This window comes from Pungitius pungitius, chromosome 13 (genome assembly GCF_949316345.1).
Source record: "Pungitius pungitius chromosome 13, fPunPun2.1, whole genome shotgun sequence".
NCBI lineage: Eukaryota > Metazoa > Chordata > Actinopteri > Perciformes > Gasterosteidae > Pungitius > Pungitius pungitius.
In genome coordinates this window covers 2,136,443-2,154,434 of record NC_084912.1, presented here as the reverse complement: position 1 = coordinate 2,154,434, position 17,992 = coordinate 2,136,443, and the positions used below count along the sequence as shown (strand labels likewise).

Here is a 17,992-nt window from a genome sequence, read left to right as displayed (position 1 = left end):
CAACTAATGACCACTTACAATGATCACACTGAGTGTTGCCACTTAACGCGTTTTCCCCTTTTCACATCTCAGCCGAGCACACATTCGCAAAAGACCGTCACACACTCACAGCTCAGGTCTGACACAGCCCTAAAGTTTCTTTTATTCATTAATTTAAGTTACAGGGAGGGAAATCAGGGACACACACAAAAATAGAGGTTAGAAATAAAAACAGCAATCATTCCACATCAAATGGCAGAATGTTTCCATGGATCTGTCCTCACACTACAATACACAGCAGAAAGAAGACGTGGGATCTGTAAAGTGCAGATTCGTCGTTTTTATTGTGTTCCTGCCACATACTGTAAGCAAGGAGAGGGTATCGTATGCAGGAAGAGTTTTTCAGACTAAAGCCCTGGTGTTTGTCATACTTTAGCCCTGGGCTGGCTTCTCGTCTCCTAATGGAGCCCTAGCAATGACTGGATTGATAAAAGAAATGTACATGAAGCAGCCTGCACTTTGTAAAAGTCTTCGGCCCGCCCTATAAAAAAAAGAAAAAAAAGGTCCCATACAACCATCGTGAAAACGTAACGATACGGAAATTTGATTGAAGGATGACCTTCGACCAAGGTTAACAAATCCAGTGAAGAACCAAGAGTGTGTGTGTGTGTGTGTGTGTGTACGCCAGGTTTTAGCAGACTTTCCCAGGTCTGACATCAGTTAGGTTTTACTTGTTTTCGCTGTAGTAGAATTGGTTTTCTTTAATTACTCCTGTTAGAGTTGAATACTAAGACATTTATGTCGTTAGTGGACCATCAGCTGTTGTTAAGGCGCCTTTGAGCAAGGCACTACCCCCTCCGGCTGTTTGCGCATGGCCGGCTAACGGCCAACACCACAAGACTGCAACTGTAAAAATTAAAAAACACCTTAATAAAGAACAAGATTTGTTCCTGTTTTCAGAACAGAGAAAGTTGCAGTTACAGATTGTATAAATTATTGTTACGGTTTGTTTCTACTTTACATCGTTGAGAAGAAAAAGAAAAGAGTAGCACCTACTGGCCCTTTACTTGATCCGAGTTGACTAACAGCTGTGAGGAATATTTGACTTTTTTTTCTTTTTTAGTTGTGTGACGCGTCTCTGTTAACCCAGCTGCAGCCGTCCGGCGGGTTGATTCCACACCGTCCCCAACACTTAAAAATGGCATTTCACCCAATAACACCCAAACACTCCACCACTTCCAAGCCCTGATACACGACTTTTAGTGTCAACACATTTGGCAAATAGTTGTCATCGTAAAAATAACGAAACATAAACAGACGAGTTCAGCTCACATCAAAGTAGAATTACGGATATTATATCTTTACCCACAAAAAGTTCAAGTTACGACAAGCTTGAAAAAAGAAAGAAAAGAAAACATCACCATGTTATACAACTGTGTGTGTGTGTGTGTTCACTATGTTGAAAGGTTAGTTTGTACATAGTTGATCTGTTTAGTGTGTGGAGAGAAGTATGTAAACTTACATTAACAAGCAACGTGTCTTTCATTAACAACACAGGAATCTTCCTCCATGAAATAAAAAATAAAAAAAAAGAATCCACATCACATCATTTGCATTCCCAAAGTAAGCATCCAAATCCATCACCATATAGAAGTTTGTCAGCTGGCCACTAAAAAAAATCCCTTAAATCATTCATTGAAAAAGAAAAAGAAAAAATATTTTAGTGTCAACTATATATATACTATATATTTATATTTTTGTTCTTTTATACCAACCAACCATATGGTATATATTACGTGTTGCTATGGTTATGGTCCCTGGCAACGTCAATAAAAAAGTACAATGATTAAAGTAAAGACACTGATCCCCCCGACTTCATCCAGCTAGTGTTTGTGTGTGTGTTTTATTTTGTTCATTTTGAATTTCGGTGTCATTTTGTCATCTTTCTGCACTGAATTTTGGGAGTTTTTCTATCTCGTTTTGGGGTTCATTGTGTCGGTGTTGTATTTAGAGTGAACCTGTCTTCATGTTACGCGTGTCACCGTTTTAGTGTAGGAGAGACACGGCATCTGAACATCATCATCGAGGCATTGTAGGCATAGATTAGTGTATTTAGTTTGTACGTAGTGTATGCCGTTAGCGTGTATTTGTCGCTGTGTGTGCGTCCATACGGGAGAACCGACAGGCCTCGGCTGTGTGCGGCGTGTGCGTCTATGCGTTGGCGCTGATGCTCTGCTTGTAGACGGCGTGGTAGGCGTTTCGCAGCAGCACGTAGGGGAAGCAGGACTCCAGCAGGTCCATGGTGAGGAAGGGAGACTCCTGCACGATCTGAAAGACAACACACCTCACTTTTACTTCATGGAAACACTTATTTTATATATATATACACACACACACACACACAGTTATTCTCCTACTCTCACTCTGATGACAGAACCGTGTTGGGTGACTCTTTCGTGTTGCAGCAACATTAAGAAGAACCTGAATTCTTTGGCTCAAAAGGGGAAAACTAGCCCCAGTGCTGATGGGAAATGTAGTTCACTGAAAAAAAGCACTCCTCTATTGACAAATAAATCTGGTCTTTCCAAACGCAGAGCTATGAGTACATGTACCAGCAATATTAAATATTAACCTTCCAGAACGTCAGGGAAGAAAATACTCTTACAGATAAACGTAGACCTAAACCACACCTCCCCCCCTCCCTCCCTCCCTCCCTCTCTCTCTCTCTCACCATGTCCAGCAGCAGGTAGACAGACTCTCTGTTCCGCGTCGTCATCTTGTCCGTCTCCTGGCCGATCTTCAGCAGGCTGGAGGAAGCCAGCTACACAGAGACACACGTTTTATGCATTAGTGTGCTCAGCGTGACATTGACTACGTTCATGCAGATATATTGAGAAAAAAAGGGGGGGGGGTGGGTTTGACTTGATTATAACATTAACACAGAACCTCCTTTTTGGTCACGTACCCCTCAAACTGTGCCATTATAAGTAAAAACATGAGCATTCAAACATCATCTTACAGCCAAGAACTCCTTGAGGCGGTCCTCTATGCTGCCCTTGTGGATGGTGAAGAGAGCGGCAGCGATCTGGTTGATGGCTTTGGCCAGGCAGTGGATGTTGTTACAGTGGCCTGTAGGGGGCAGCACACACACACTGTTAGAGAGGCATCAACAACACATCACATTGATAATCAATTAACTCTGGTTTAAATCCTGACGCCTGACAGGGAAACACAGATTTCCTTTTTTTTTTTTTTTTTGCATTTCACGCAAATGAATGCCATTAAAAGGGTGAGACGCATAAAAAGCGTCATGTGAAAGCAGAGTGTGTCACGTAATGGTCGATGTGGCTCCACCGGCGAGACAAGGCAAACACGCAGTCTGCATACTAACAATGGTGGAGCCCATTACAACTCATTATCCTCTTCAAATGTCCCTTATTAACAATGGCGCCTCTCATTTCAAGGTTGTTAAGAGGCAATGTCTTGATAATTCCTCCTTGAGTGACAGATCTCTGTGATACCTGAACAAAAAAGCCTCATTTAACACGTAGTCTCAATTGCACCGAGGTTTATTTAACCGCATGAATCTTTTTACGGAATTACTACAAATCAGGTTAAACTGACCTTTAAAATGTACTTATAAATCTAACAATATAAAAACGCACATAATGAAGATGATGATATGGCTCTTACGAACACGAATGAATAAATCTGAGGGCACAAGGTCGATCTCATTTGCATGCAAAACAGTCTCATGCCGTTAATGCAGTAAATTATGATTCCTACAATGTGGATTATTTTCTACAGCACTGCTATGAAGCTCTGGGTTTAGGGCTCGTTATTTTCATCACGAATCATTACAAGTTAGACGTGATTTCAAAAATCCGTGGCCCAAAACGCTCTTTGCAGTGGGACATATATACGTATTATATAGATTAGGAAATGGAAGGCGTGGTGGCGTGCCTTCGATGGCGGGGCTGTACTGTGACATCACGTTGCTGGCCAGCGTTGGCAAAGAAACGGCCACAAACACCATCAGCAGACAGGCGATCTTGTACTCCTCCTCCGGGCTGATGTTCTCTGCACACACAAGCACACGAGCGCCATTCACACATCGTGACGGTTGACACACTAATTATTTTTTTGGGGAGGGGGGGGGGGGGGGGGGGGCCTCACCGCTCTTCTGCGAGGACAGGGCCACCACCAGCGCCGGGTCGATCTCACACGGTAAACCCGCCGCCGATGACAGCTCGTAGACATTCATGGCCACCTGGGAGCGGACAGAGGGGAAGGGGGCGGAGTCAGCGCTGGGGTTAAAGAGGTCACTTCACCGTCACCTGTCTGGAGGCGCGTTTTCACCTTCATGTCAGTCTCTCGGGGAATGTGGTCCTTGAAATCCTCCACCGAACTGACCAGGAAGGGAATGTGACAGGACAACACCTGCAGGGGGCGAGACGCAGCCGTAAGACACAGCTCCCCAAGAAATATCCCCAAAATCATCTTCTCATGTGTATTTGGTAAGAATGAGCATACTCGCATACATTGTCACAGTTTGGGTTTTTATGGTACAAATACTAACTCATACGTTGCTGATCTTTTTTTAATTATTTCCTGTGCCAAAGTGGATTCAAAATAGATTCTGGAGGCGGGACTTAGCGGAGCAGCAGCGTTATATTAAGGGAGTAGCGGGCCGATTGGCAGAAGCAGACAGCAGTGGGCGGGAGGGGGTGCAAGCTGTGACAATGTAGTGTGTGTGTGTGTCTCACATCTCTGAGGGCCTCCTGAGCCAAGGAGCGGAAGGACAAGATGACTCCAATGATGGTCATTCTCTTTAACACACTGTCCACAGCTACAAACACACAAAGACAACACAAAATATCAAACCAGAGAGAGAGGAAATTCATCATCCTTCATTTACAAGCAAATAGAGTTTCATCATGTCGTGTTTTTGTTGTGCTGCTGTCTGCAGACTTCTACTTGGCCTTCAGTGACGTCCCTTAACTGATAACTTAAAATGATGAAGCTTTTACAGTCAGTGTGAACAAATCAACGCACACAGACATGAACCAAACATGGATGTGTGTGTGTGTGTACTTACAGGTGAGTTTCTTGAAGAGGGCGGCCATGTGTTCTGGTTTGTCAAAGCTCGTCCTCATCTGGGTCAACACCTCCATGTTTTCTACCACCAGTTTCTACATGAAGACAAACACGCAGACACTCAGACGGCTTCTTAGCGTCGAGGCCTTTATTCCTCGTATTAAGGTTTGTGTATGTTGTATACTCATTCAGTTGTAATTACAGCTTAATAACACAGATATTTTGCTTTGCTCTTAATAAAAATATAAAATAGAAACCAAAAAGCTTTACCGGCACCTGATCAGATCTTCTTTCTGAACAAGTACCAGAGGAAACATTGGTCTCTTATCAGGGAGCATGTGTTCGGTAGTTAGTGTGACGTAAAGTCGTCTCGCACAAAGAAAAGGACTTTTCAGTCTGCAAAGCCTGTGGATTTCATTTGAATCTCAGACTAGAAACCCCACTTTGATTCAGGTTTTACAGTGACACGACATGACATGACATGTCATTTAGCTGATGCTTTTGTCCAAAGTGACGTACAATAAGTGCATTTCAACCCTTGCTAAGCAACACATGGTGATTTATGACTTGATAAATGATAAAGAACCTCTTTTCTATTGAACAATATGAGCAGCACGAGAAAACCACCTTTCACAGGACGCACATGTTCAGTCTGCTGTGTGAGTCTGCATGTTGTCAGCCAGATTACTACGTTAGCACATTTATAATGACGCCCTCATTTATACTTAAACATACCTTTAGCTCAGCCACCTGGGATGAGATGTGCCACATCAGACTCTCGCTGAGGAACTTCATCCCGTACGGCCCCAAGAGCTCAGACAGCGAGCGCATCTCTGGGAAGACACACAAAACAAACACACAACTGTGAGTCAGGTTGTGTGCAGGGTGAGTGAGGTTGTGTGCAGGTGAGTCAGGTTGTGTGCAGGGTGAGTCAGGTTGTGTGCAGGTGAGTCAGGTTGTGTGCAGGGTGAGTCAGGTTGTGTGAAGGGTGAGTCAGGTTGTGTGCAGGTGAGTCAGGTTGTGTGAAGGGTGAGTCAGGTTTTGTGCAGGTAAGTACCGGAGATGTCGGAGTATTCCTCTGCGTTGAAGGTCAGCTCGTTCTCCGTTGGCAGGTTGACGAAGGCCTTCATGGCGGGGAAGTAGGCGATGTGTCCGTTGCTGACCTGGCGGAGCAACGTCTCCAGGTACCTACACACACACACACACACACACACAAAGGAAGACCTCAGACACACTACAAATTGTGTATGAAGTTAACCGTGCTAATCTCTCCAGTCCCAGAAGATGATTTCTATTAAACAGACTGACGCACGCATCAAAATACTTCTGAAAATCCCTCCCGTTTTGATTGTGTTTTTTATTCGGTTTTTATTTCAACGCATTCCTCCACTGCATCTCTCCCTGGTGACCAGCCTACCAGTTGGTGTACAGACTGGTGATGGTGGGTTCCCCGTGGCTGTCCAGGTGCTGCGTCTGCTGCAGGAGGACGTTGTTAAAGACCCGGGTGATGTCGATGGTGACGTAGTTCTCTATGGACTGGAGCACCGTCATGTAGGCCCGCACGCTGGTCAGCAGCTCGCTGGGCTTGGCTATCTCCTGGGTAGCCTGGTTGTACATGGTCATCCCCACTATGGACCTGGGGACAGCAGAGCACCGTTAGAACTGGCGATGAGCTGTGTTTAAATGCACAGTGAGACGATTTCACCGTGAAGGAAAAAACACAAACTGTCCTTTTGTTTTCTATTCATTGGAGGCAGAATTCTCTAGTAGTAAATTCACACAAAAGGTAGATTTAAAAAAACAAAAAAAAAACAATAATATGGCTGTCCTCGAGCAAAGAAGAATGTATAACAGACCAAAGGAATCTTTGAATCTGAATGAAAGGTGAGTGACGCTTAATGTGTTCTTGCTTACTTGGTGAACCGGATCTCCAGGTGCGAGGTGAGGTACTCTCTGGGTGTGAACGTGTGCTCCCACACCGCCAGGTTGGGGACGTAGTTGATGGAGAAGCAGAGTTCAGAGAGCGCTGTGTGGAGTTTATCCAGACTGTGGAGGGAGATTGATTATTTTAAATAATCTGTGTCTTTACAGCAACAGACATTAAATAAATGCTAAAAATGGACTCGAAGGTGTAAAATCCTCCACTTGTTAAAAGGACAAGGATTTAATGGTGTTTTATTAAAAGGGTTATGAGTGGTGTCCACACTTGGAATGAAGGAATACTATAATAACACATAAATAGACTCTGAATGCACCATTCCAGGTTCCCTTATTACATTACTGCCTTTCAAATTAAAAGCACTAAACATATTACATTGCATCACAGTGCATCAAAGGGCACTTAAACTCCCTTAAGGCAGCTCAACAAAACAGAAAAAAATAAGAAAATCCATTTTTTGCCTGTGCTATCGTTTTGGTATGGAGATATTTAGACGTATATTCCATCATAATTGTGGTATCGTGGCGACCATCAATGACAAATGGTGACAATCTCTCACACAACCATTGACGGCTTAGAGAACGAAGATTAACTCCTCGGACTGACTTGGTGACCAGCAGCCGGTTCTTCCTCATGCTCTCCACGCCCGGCTTCTCTCTCTCCGGCTCGCCCTTCTTCCCCGTCGCCTTCTTGCTCTTCTTGTTCACCGCCTGGCTGATGGTTTTCGCACAATGCTTCGGAAGCAGCTAGAGATCCGAGAGAGGAGGAAGAAGATTAGGCAGACGGCGAAGGGAGAGGAAGAGAAGACAGATGCGGGGATGAACGATCGGGGGGGGGGGGGGGGGGGGGGGTGGGTGGGTTCTTCACGGTCTGGCTGATGTTCTTTAGTGAAGGGTGGAACAGACTGATGGAGATCAAGTTAAGAGGCTTTTAACTACACGCATCAATAAAGGACTCACAACATTAATGTGACGGCATTTAATATCACGCAAACGGCCAAATGCTTCAACCAAATCTGGTGACATTACAAAGTTTCTTTTCTGCATCAGAAAAACTTTTAAGGACTTAATGAGTCTATCTGCACATCAATAAAAAAAAAAAAACACCTTTAAGGTTTCTCTTATTTGGGTAATTGGTACAATAGTGGAGCTCTAGATAAGAAGATCGATACAACTGAGAGGAATTGATCTTCTCATCCAGTTCTCTGGGGGAAAAAAAAAAAATCAAACAAAAAAATCGAATAGTGTGCGTGTGTGTGTGCGTGTTCCTACCTGGTCGCTGAGTGTACATTGTTCAGTGCAGATGTCTGTGATCAGGTTTCTGGCCTGTTTGGCCATTTCATCCAGAAACATGTTACACAACGACAGGCTTCGATCCCCTATGTGGTGACGCTGTTAAGGAAGAAACATAAAATCACTTCTTAACACCATGTCACACCAATAACGGACGTTTCTGGTCACATGTTGATTATCTGTGTGAGTTGAAGTCGTGTTCTTTGCTGTTTTTTCTGGTTTGAGCATTTCAAAAGCATCAGGCATTAAAGGAGCAGCTAATTTCATTTGAACATGGCTTCAAAGACCATCGTGTCTGACTTGATCGCAGTCTAGACTTAAGGTCAGAAAGTGTGTGTGTGTGTGTGTGTTTACCTCCTCTGGACAGAGCTCATGTGTACAGGACATGAAGTGTGTGCAGAGCAGAGGGAAGCAGATGGAGTGTCTGCTCTGGGAGGGAAGCTCCAAACACTGCTGGAACATCTTTTCAAACGCACGGCTGTAGAAGCTACAACACGCACACGCACACACACACACACACACGCACACACAAGCAGGGAAATCAATAAACAATAAAATATGGGACAAACAAACACTGAATAACAAACGTATCAAAAGCGTGTGCATCCAACCAGAAGATGGACAGGTCCGAGGTCTCCACCAGCATCTCCACCAAGGAGTCCACCATCTTGGTGTGGAAGATGATGGTGTTCATCATTTTGCCGAGCTCCTTGTGGTCGGCTATGCCGAGACTGGCTTTAGAGACGCTGGTGTAGGCCTGTGGAGAGGAAGCGCACCCAATCACTACCACGTCTTTGTACATTTACACTACAGTGGTTTCATTTACAACATTTAGTAGAACCTGCAGACTGCGTTCAGTAGTCCGGATTATTCACGTAGTATTAAATAATGAATCAAAGTGTAAAATGTGTTTGCACACCTGCAGTCTGAACCAGTCCAGCCTCATGCCTCTGAAGTCAAACACCTCTCCATCCTCCACTGCAATAGAGGAGATAAGATTAGACTGCATCAATCTCAGAGGGAATCATTGTGCCGGGGTGTTCAAAGATAACAGAAAAACAAGATAAAACCATAGAATTAAAAAAAAACAATGATACAAAATCAATAGCAATAAGAGAAGGATAAAGTAATTCAAGTAGAAAAACATTACGATACAATACCAAAAATAAATATGCGTTTTATTACTACAATGATGCTACTTCTACTTCACTCAGACTGCTCTCCTTGATTTCTGTTTCGAAGAAGGTTGAAGGTTCACCTTGTTTGACACTGAGGGAGGTCATTGTGTTGACAAATGAAGACATGATTATGGACTCGTCCTCTGGACACACAGACAGGTTCTATCAGATGGAGACAAGATAGAAAAAAGTGGTCACAAAGAGCAAGAGGCGGGAAGAGAGGGAAACTTTCTAAACGCAGACTTTCAACTGAGGCTGAAAGAACGACTCTTCTTGTCTCTATTCTCTGCGTAAACATCACGAGTTTATGGAATCAATCTCAAGTTTCAGGTCTGTCAGGTGTTCACACCTGCACCAGTTCATTCAGCACCACGGCGTCAAAACCGGACAGGTACTGGACGTAGTATCGCTGCATCACCGGGCCGTACTTCCTGACGTGAGCTCGGAGCTCCTCCATGTAGAAGATCAACTCTGCTATGTGTCTGTGAACACACACACACACACACACACACAGATGTGAGGCTCAAGTTAAAGGTGTCATGGTTGTGATGCTGTAGGTGTGAACGTGCCAGTGTGTTTGCGTACTTGTCTATGAAGTCATCCGTGCTTTTCTTCTGGATGTTGTCTGCGTGTCGAAGCAGCCAGATGATCTCGTCCCGGGCAAACGACAACGCCATGAACACAAACAACGCCTGGCGGGAACAAAGCAGGAGGAAATGTATAAATATGTGTCTCCTCCCAAAGATAAATGATTCAAAGAACAGTTGGCAAGTTAATCCGGCTAAACTAATACATTCTTTTTATACATTTACAAGGGTTTGCCATTGTATCCTGATAAGCTGAGAATAGCATGAAACCGTCTTTAAGGGGGTATAATAAAAAGAAACAATTGGGTTTAAACAGTAAATGTTTATGGTGGCATTTAACTGGATATTATTGTGACAGTTGCCTTGTGTCTGTTTATACTGTTTGTATGTTTTGCTGTTCCAAAGTTTATATGGTGTTCGCTCAAGAGATTTGTATGACTTAGTCAATACGATATATATAGTTTTAGGTCCCAGTGATCAGTGTTTGTCAGTTAAAACTGTGGGAGATCAGCCGAGGGACTGAAAGCCGCTTAAGGCGTCAAGTCTTCCATTAGGTCAGGTAATTTAGTAGTACTTCAACGGCTACGTTACCTTAGGACCTAGTAGTCCAGGTTGATCGGCTAACACAGTGGCCAACTCCTTCAGAGCCGATCGGAGGAACTTGCGTCTCTCTCTGTGCATCGAGCCTCTGCAGAGAGAGGAAGTCGGAGCACAGCATCAAAACACACATTCGTCACAATCAAATGGTATGCTGACACTTTCAGGACAATCCTGGGAGAGGATAAAAGCACGATGACAGTGATGGCACAAGGAGGAGAATGGAGATGAAGGGGAAGGCGGAATACGCGATGAGGATAAAAGCAGAGATGAGACAAAGAAAGGAGGATAAAAACGCAAGAGAGGAAGAAGGAGGTGCAAAGAGAGAAGTGAAGCTTCTGTGGGAGACTCACTGAGACACTCAAGGCAACAGAGTAGATAAAAGCTGACATACAGTTAAAGAAGGGAAGAAAAAAACAACCTGGCAAGTGAAAAGAATCCTAAATTCTGTGAAATAGGATTTGTGTTAGGAGGGAAAAAAAGAGGAAAGATTGGATGATGCAAAGATAAAGGATCAGTAAAAACATTGTGAACTTACGCATGAGACAGGGCCTGCTCTTTGCACTCTCTGATGTCATTTATGCGTTTGTTGTACCTGGATAAAACACAAGCAGAGGGGGCCTGTTAAAAGATCAATGTGCATTTCTGGGGCAAAGATGTTTAATTTCTCAACATAACTTTTACAAATCAATAATGCCCACGATGGTAGCGTCTTTATATGTGGGACAATTATTAATCTAATAATCACCCTCTGATGTTGACGAACAGATCCTCTGCAGCCTTGTGGATGTGGAACACCTCGTCCCTGAACAGACACAGGCAGGTGGAGCTCTGCAGCGCCACCTTCCACAAAGACAACGCCGTGGCGTCGCTGTTGAGCACGGCGTGGCACAGGATGAACCCGACTGGGGAGAAGGACGACAACAGCAGCGCAATGAACCACAAACTCGGGAGACGAAACAAAAACAAACAAACAAACAAACAGAGGAAACGGTTCTACTCACAAACAATCCACTTCTCCATGGCGTCCAGCGACAGGTATTCACACGGCATCTGAGAGAGGAGACCAGGAGCAGTGAGCCACACGCGCGACAAATCGCATCATTAACTGACTTCTCTCAATCAAATAGAGAAAAAAAAATGATTTGCCATTCAGGAGTGTGGAGCGTATAGGGAGTAAAAAACAAACAAACAAACAGCTGAGACGTCTTCATTACTGAATACTTAGATATCCCGGTGCGGCGGGTTGTCACACTCACAGTGTCTGACTGGGCAGGGTTGAGCATGGTGGAGGGAGCAGAGATGAGGGACAGCAGCTGGGCGTTCCTCCACTGGTCAGCGGACAGGTTCCTCCTGGGGTAAACCATCTGGAGGCTGATCAACGCATCCGACAGGGACTGCAAGAAGAAACTCGGTGTGATCTCCCAGACGATTCAGGGGCGATTGCACCGGTCTTTCATCACATCACATTACGCTACGTCTTGTTGAGTCGACACTTTGGCTACCAGCTACAGAGCAGGAAACGGTTTCCGTCTGACCGACAGGTCTAAATGTGGCACAAGAGTTTCTATGGCAACCGTGCAGTTTTTACATTACATGTCACTTGGATTGCATTTTAACCCATGGTTTACATTTTGCCTGGGGAGCAATTAGGGGCTAGGTGTCTTGCTCAGAGACACTTGGAGCCGGGATTCAAGCTGCCAACCTTGCGGGTCCCAGCGCTCCACACTACATCATGCACCACCGTGGCCTTCTTAAAAACAAGTCTAGGATCTGACTGAGTTGTCTTACTTTTCCGTGGGGAACAAACTCCTCCATCAACTTCTTCAAAGGGTTCTCGTAGTCCACGATCATCTGGCCCAACCTCGGGTACTCCCGGTCACTACGACACACACAGTACCACGGTAACCATAGAGACCATGAAGCATGCGGCCTGACGAGAACCAGTCTGTGCCTTTGCGTGTCTTCGGGCTTTGGGTCACCTGGCGCCGTGCGTCATCTCGTGGGCGTAGTTGTACAGACCAATGATGGCCTTCCTCTCCTCTATGCGGGACAGTATCGTCATCAGGGTGGTGTAGGTCACCACCAGGTCCAGGTAGTTCTTGGTCAGGTCAAAGTTCACCGTCTGAGAAGAAACATTGGAAGCATTGGGTCCATGTAACCGACATGAAAGGGAAGGGAATGTGAAACCTTTCTGGTTACACAGAAGCAACTTCACACTCACAGATCACACATTGTCACTTACAATGTCGAAGAAGACCTGGCAGGCGTCGATGGTGTTGAGCAGCTCACACACATGGTCCTGTTGATGCAGGGAGTCAACTTGAGTGTCTTCGTTATGAACCATCGCCCCGTGTGACCCTTCTCAATGAACTTCTCAATAACGGCGTGCGCGTGTGTGCTTTTTCTCACCTTGAACTCCATGACATCTACAAAGGTGAAATAGTAGAGCGCCAGGTTCTTCAGGATCTCAGACTTTTCCTTCTGAAGCTGAGCCAGCTGTTGCTGTAAACGCGGCAGCGAAGACACAGTTACAGAAAAGGACGAGAGCACGTGAAGCCGGGTTATTGTTTCCTGCGTATCTCTTTATGACTTCCTGGGTATCAGGTACCACAAAGCTTTTACTTCTTTGCGCTCAAACCGGTTACATTTACAAACTAAATATCCACTCATGGAAGTGGTGGATCTAATTCATCAGCTTAAAGCTCTTCCCACTCACATTACAGTTGTTTTTCTCGTTCTCATATGGAATTGCTGAGTTAATTAAAATATATATATCTTGTTCAAATTAATTACAGATGCGGTTGCTGAATAATTAGCTTTTGAAAAATAAATCAGGCGGAGAGACACAGAAAACTCTGTACAAAGATAGATTTAAGATGTTCATTGGTAATTTGGTCAAACATTTTCTTTATTCGTTAGGAAATAAAGAGGAAATACTCCTGAATACAGTCTGTGCAATGCTGGAAATGATGTAGCACTTCTTATTAGAATATGATTTTTGCTTAGTAAGATTTGTTGTTTGTTGCTTTGGAAAAAGAATGTAAAATGAAGACAACATTTGACCAAATTTAAAGCCCAACGATAATCCTTTGACTGCGTTAAAATCAGCAGGAAATCAGTAAACGAAAAAGACAAAACCTCCTTCTGCATGAAAATATTTTACAAGCTTGAAGAGGAGTGCGTAACACTGCTGCTGCACCGAGGAGTCCCACCCAAAGACTAGCAAAAGACGATTTGAAAGGGTATTATTCTAAAATCCTTAGAAAATGTGGATGTGATTAGAGGTTTTCCTGCCTTTTCTTCATGGGTATCATAATATCAACAGTAATGAAGTGTGCTCAGCAGCGCTCCTCAGTGCAGGCAGTCGCTCATCGAGCCGCGTAACCAGCTAACGGGGGACCGGGTAGCTGACCAGCCGCAGTCACTCAGTGGATGAAGGAAAGGGAGGCAAAGCGCTACCAGCAGGAGGGGAAGTGGAGCAACGCAAAAGAAACGCACATTCCAAAACAGCTTCAAAAACAGGTACAGAATAACGTAACTAAAACACAAAAATGACAGAAACTTAGATACAAAACTTACCAAAAAGCACAAGTCCGGAATAAGCCATGTTTATCATGCAAAACACAGACAAACACAGAAACAAAGCAGAAAACAACGTAAGAGACCATTTCTGCAGTTATACTGAATAAAGAAGTGACCTCTACACACACATACACAAACTCTCACACGTAAACACAGCTAACAAGTAAAGCAGAAAGAAACATTTGATGAAAAATGATTCAGTCAACTCGGTGAACTAGGTCCACACACACACACACACACACACACACACACACACACACACACACACACACACACACACACACAATAAAAGCAAACATTTTAAAGAGTATAATTCACAATGAGAATATGCCTGTGAGCAGATTTTATGTCGTCTCACTGTATAAAAAGCCCACATTGATCAGTGTGCCGTATTGAGAGGGGATCCATAATAAGCGCTACACCGCCGAGCTGCACGCAGTCTTCTGCTTGACCCCCCCTCGCTAGCTCCCGTTAATTCAGGAAGAGATGAAGAAAAAGCTTCTTCATACGCTGCATTAAAAGATGTCTCATAAGCAGATTGCCTCTCCATTGGACCTCATCTGATTACATTTGCACTGGGTGTGAATAATGACCTGATCAAATAAGAACCAATATCGAGATTGATCATTCAAAGCTGTCGTTCAGACTTTTCAAAAGGTCTGTGCGTGGAAAAAAGGTTGGACGTACAGACAGGCGGGGGGGACACGTTCATGCAGCAGCACTTACGTTGTTGTTGCGCGTCTCCACAGCCGGGAACTTCCTGACGATGAATTTAACCGCAGACTCCAAGTTCTTATCGACGAGATAGGAGGGCTTGGCCTTGGGGTCGCCACACGCCTGCAAAAGGAGAGCAGAGGAGAGGAGGAGGTGAGGAGAAACACGGCAGCATCCACGGTGAGCACGCGGCTGCTCTCATCAAACACCATGTAGGAGTCTATCGATCTAACATCTCCCTCCCTCGCGGTCAGGCATGTTAGATGTGAGGTCATCACTTCAGGAAACATTCAGTGCTCACAGTGAAAACTGGTTTATCCCGGTCCAAGGTGTGAGGAGGGGTTTCGGGGGGGGGGGGGGACCGGAAGCGTATTCAAAACATGAAAACGAGCACACACGCACAAACTTGGATGCAGGTGACCTGTGCAGTCACATTTGCCTTTTAGCTGCACGACAACAGGGAGATTCCAGAGGTTCTGCTGAATGAAGTTTGGAAGTCTGTGGTTTTCATGTTTGGATAAACCAGCCTGAACTGATCGGTGGTTCTCAGCCGGGGGGCTGCGGAGAGACGTCCGAGAGCCAAAGCCTTTCAAATACTAAAGGTTGCGTTTGTTGGCCGCCTTCATCATCATCATCATCATCTCCTCCTCAAATCAGGAGTAATTTAAGCTTCTAATCGTTTTGCCTCGTTTTGATCATCCCGAGATGTTGCCGCTGCCGGACGTCAATCCACAACACCGAGAGGACGAGAACCACCGAGAGACGAGAGTCTCAGATCATGAGACATGAAGTGTCTCTGAGCCATCACTGGTTAGTACCACTGCATGACGGGCACAGTGATGGACGGGTGACATGAAGGGGTTGAATGAAACAGAAGAGGGGGGGTTTGAAGGGGGAGGGAGGGAGGGGGGGGGGGGGAGAAGAAGGAGAACTTAAGTATAGAGAAATGACAGAGAAAGTGGTCAGAGAGAAAGCCCTATTGAGTTATTTCACTAGACCTAAAGATCTGCCTCTTGCTTCTTTAATATTAATACTAGAGTCAGCGTGTGACCCACAGCCCTGAACCCTGGCAGGAAGCGCTCATGCATCATGGGTAGTGGAGTCGTGAATGGTGAGGAACGTGTGGTGCATGCCTGTGGAGAGTTTGTGCAGAGCAGCGACCCTGGAGGAGGTCGGTGCCGCTGACCGCTCTGAGGAGTCGGTCCAGTGGACGTTTAGAGAAGGCCATAAAAAGTTACCAAACACACTGTGCTCCTACACGCAGTAAACGCACCACGGCCACAGAGCGCCACCGCGACGAGCACACGAGCACAGACGCGCATCGACACAGTAAAACATACAACGTGCTTTCAAAGCCCATCGCTGACACCCACGGGACCTTTGAGTCTCAGCCTATTCCCGCCCGCCTCTCTCTCACACACCGTCTGACTGTCCAATGACGGCGTGCGTTTGCTCGACGGCTGCCGACCAGAGGAGATCTGTCCAGTGGCGCCAGAAAAGGCAAAAGGCTGGGTTTTAACCATGTAGAACAGGAAGCAACGAATTGAGGCGCCACCGTTGACAAACGCACGTGGGATTCTTCTCAAGGCAACGCTCCGCTGGACTCGCCCTACAAACAACGGACTCGTCTCTACAGGGGCCACTAACAAGACGTAGTTACCCTTTGACTCACGCCGGGGAACTGCAGAGTAAAAGAAAAACACGGGCGGTTATCACATAACATTTGAATCCTGAATAAAAAGGTTTTCAGATGTTTCAGCCCAAACCCTAAAATATCTCTTTTTTTTCCAGTATGTTCCATAAGCTGCATAACAGCTAACTACGTTAGGATGCTTATACTCAAAAGCATTATTCTAATCACCTGGTTTCACCTGATGTGGATGCAACTTTTACATGTTAGAAACCCCACAACCAGCAAGAAGAGATAATCCTTCTCTCAGTGGCAGAGAAAAGGGATTCAGACCCGTGTGCTTTGGTTAATGATCGGCAGAAATGTGGAACACGTTATACATGAGTTGTAATTATTGGGCTCAAACATGAAAAACCACTACAGTAGCATATACTACAGACTACAGACCTCGCTAACTTTAGGTTGCATAGATGCACTGCAGCGTCTACTCATCACTCTACTTTCAGGAGTCACAGTACAAAAAGCATAAAGATTTAATAATCACTCTCTCTGGCGCTGCCGTTTAGTGCGGGTGGTGCATTGAGCTGGCGGGTTGGGTTTTGGGTGGGGTGGGGATGGGGATGGGGAGCGGGGTGGGTTGCTAAGGGCGGGATGGATGGAGGGAGGGAGGGTTGCAGTGAATGAAGGGACGGGGGGGCATGTGGACAGTAAGCGGAGAATCAGAAGTGGTCGGGGAGGAGCGGGATGCTGTTGCCTCCACCATGGTTTCTCTAACCGGGCCGAGCGTCCCCAGCGGGTCCCCTCATTGTGCCGGGAAAACCCACACCTGAAAACTAATTAGGGCCACTAATTACCAGATGAACCATTGCGACACCCCAGCAGCATCTTCGCAGTGTCTCCGTTAACGCCCGTCCTCCCTCACATTAAGGGAGCTCTCACTTTCCAGGGGACGGAATAATTGCGGCAAAAAAGAAAGAGAGCTCCAGAGAACGGATGGTTTTTATTAACTGGAGCTCACAGCTGCCACCGACCGACCAGCCTCGCATTAGTCACCAATATTGGACTTTTTAAAATAATTATAATAATGATAATAATTTTAGGATCAAACCGGCATCGAAGAAGGGCAAGCTAGATGGCGAGCTTATGGAAACAAACTTATCAATTAGCATAAAATATTTGAAATTAGCACCACCTCTACTTTGGCCACTCTGTGTAATCAATACCTTTAATTTTGGTTTTTCAAGTATATGTTATTGTCAATATTTTTTAATACTCGAGTCATATTTTAAATGTAGGACAAACAAGAGTATTTTTTCACCGTGGTTTCGTTCTTTTTACTTCGACCAAATCAGTTTATTTATGATATGACGTTCTCACATCACACAGTGATTGGT

The 17,992-nt window shown here is 45.1% G+C and overlaps 1 protein-coding gene across 4 annotated transcripts in view; it reads right to left on the bottom strand.

Moving 5' to 3' along the window:
• Positions 1-112: 112 nt before the first annotated feature.
• nckap1 (NCK-associated protein 1) overlaps positions 113-17,992 on the bottom strand; it is a 23,502-nt gene continuing 5,622 nt past the window's right edge. For 2 of the 4 annotated variants that reach the window (XM_037464847.2, XM_037464849.2), the window contains 30 exons: positions 14,981-15,091; positions 13,082-13,174; positions 12,915-12,971; positions 12,652-12,794; positions 12,461-12,551; positions 11,929-12,066; positions 11,674-11,722; positions 11,418-11,574; positions 11,208-11,264; positions 10,664-10,760; positions 10,071-10,177; positions 9,835-9,967; positions 9,566-9,647; positions 9,227-9,285; positions 8,919-9,064; positions 8,662-8,794; positions 8,287-8,406; positions 7,622-7,761; positions 6,991-7,122; positions 6,494-6,712; positions 6,134-6,264; positions 5,812-5,909; positions 5,078-5,171; positions 4,746-4,828; positions 4,339-4,419; positions 4,156-4,249; positions 3,943-4,059; positions 2,999-3,108; positions 2,711-2,800; positions 113-2,307 (listed from right to left, as the gene is read on the bottom strand). In XM_037464847.2, the coding sequence (XP_037320744.1) occupies positions 2,191-2,307; positions 2,711-2,800; positions 2,999-3,108; positions 3,943-4,059; positions 4,156-4,249; positions 4,339-4,419; positions 4,746-4,828; positions 5,078-5,171; positions 5,812-5,909; positions 6,134-6,264; positions 6,494-6,712; positions 6,991-7,122; positions 7,622-7,761; positions 8,287-8,406; positions 8,662-8,794; positions 8,919-9,064; positions 9,227-9,285; positions 9,566-9,647; positions 9,835-9,967; positions 10,071-10,177; positions 10,664-10,760; positions 11,208-11,264; positions 11,418-11,574; positions 11,674-11,722; positions 11,929-12,066; positions 12,461-12,551; positions 12,652-12,794; positions 12,915-12,971; positions 13,082-13,174; positions 14,981-15,091 (3,279 nt within the window). In that variant the 3' untranslated portion in view covers positions 113-2,190. The remainder of the gene's footprint in view (positions 2,308-2,710; positions 2,801-2,998; positions 3,109-3,942; positions 4,060-4,155; positions 4,250-4,338; positions 4,420-4,745; positions 4,829-5,077; positions 5,172-5,811; positions 5,910-6,133; positions 6,265-6,493; positions 6,713-6,990; positions 7,123-7,621; positions 7,762-8,286; positions 8,407-8,661; positions 8,795-8,918; positions 9,065-9,226; positions 9,286-9,565; positions 9,648-9,834; positions 9,968-10,070; positions 10,178-10,663; positions 10,761-11,207; positions 11,265-11,417; positions 11,575-11,673; positions 11,723-11,928; positions 12,067-12,460; positions 12,552-12,651; positions 12,795-12,914; positions 12,972-13,081; positions 13,175-14,980; positions 15,092-17,992) is intronic. The other 2 variants (XM_037464848.2, XM_037464850.2) reach the window with 1 other exon arrangement.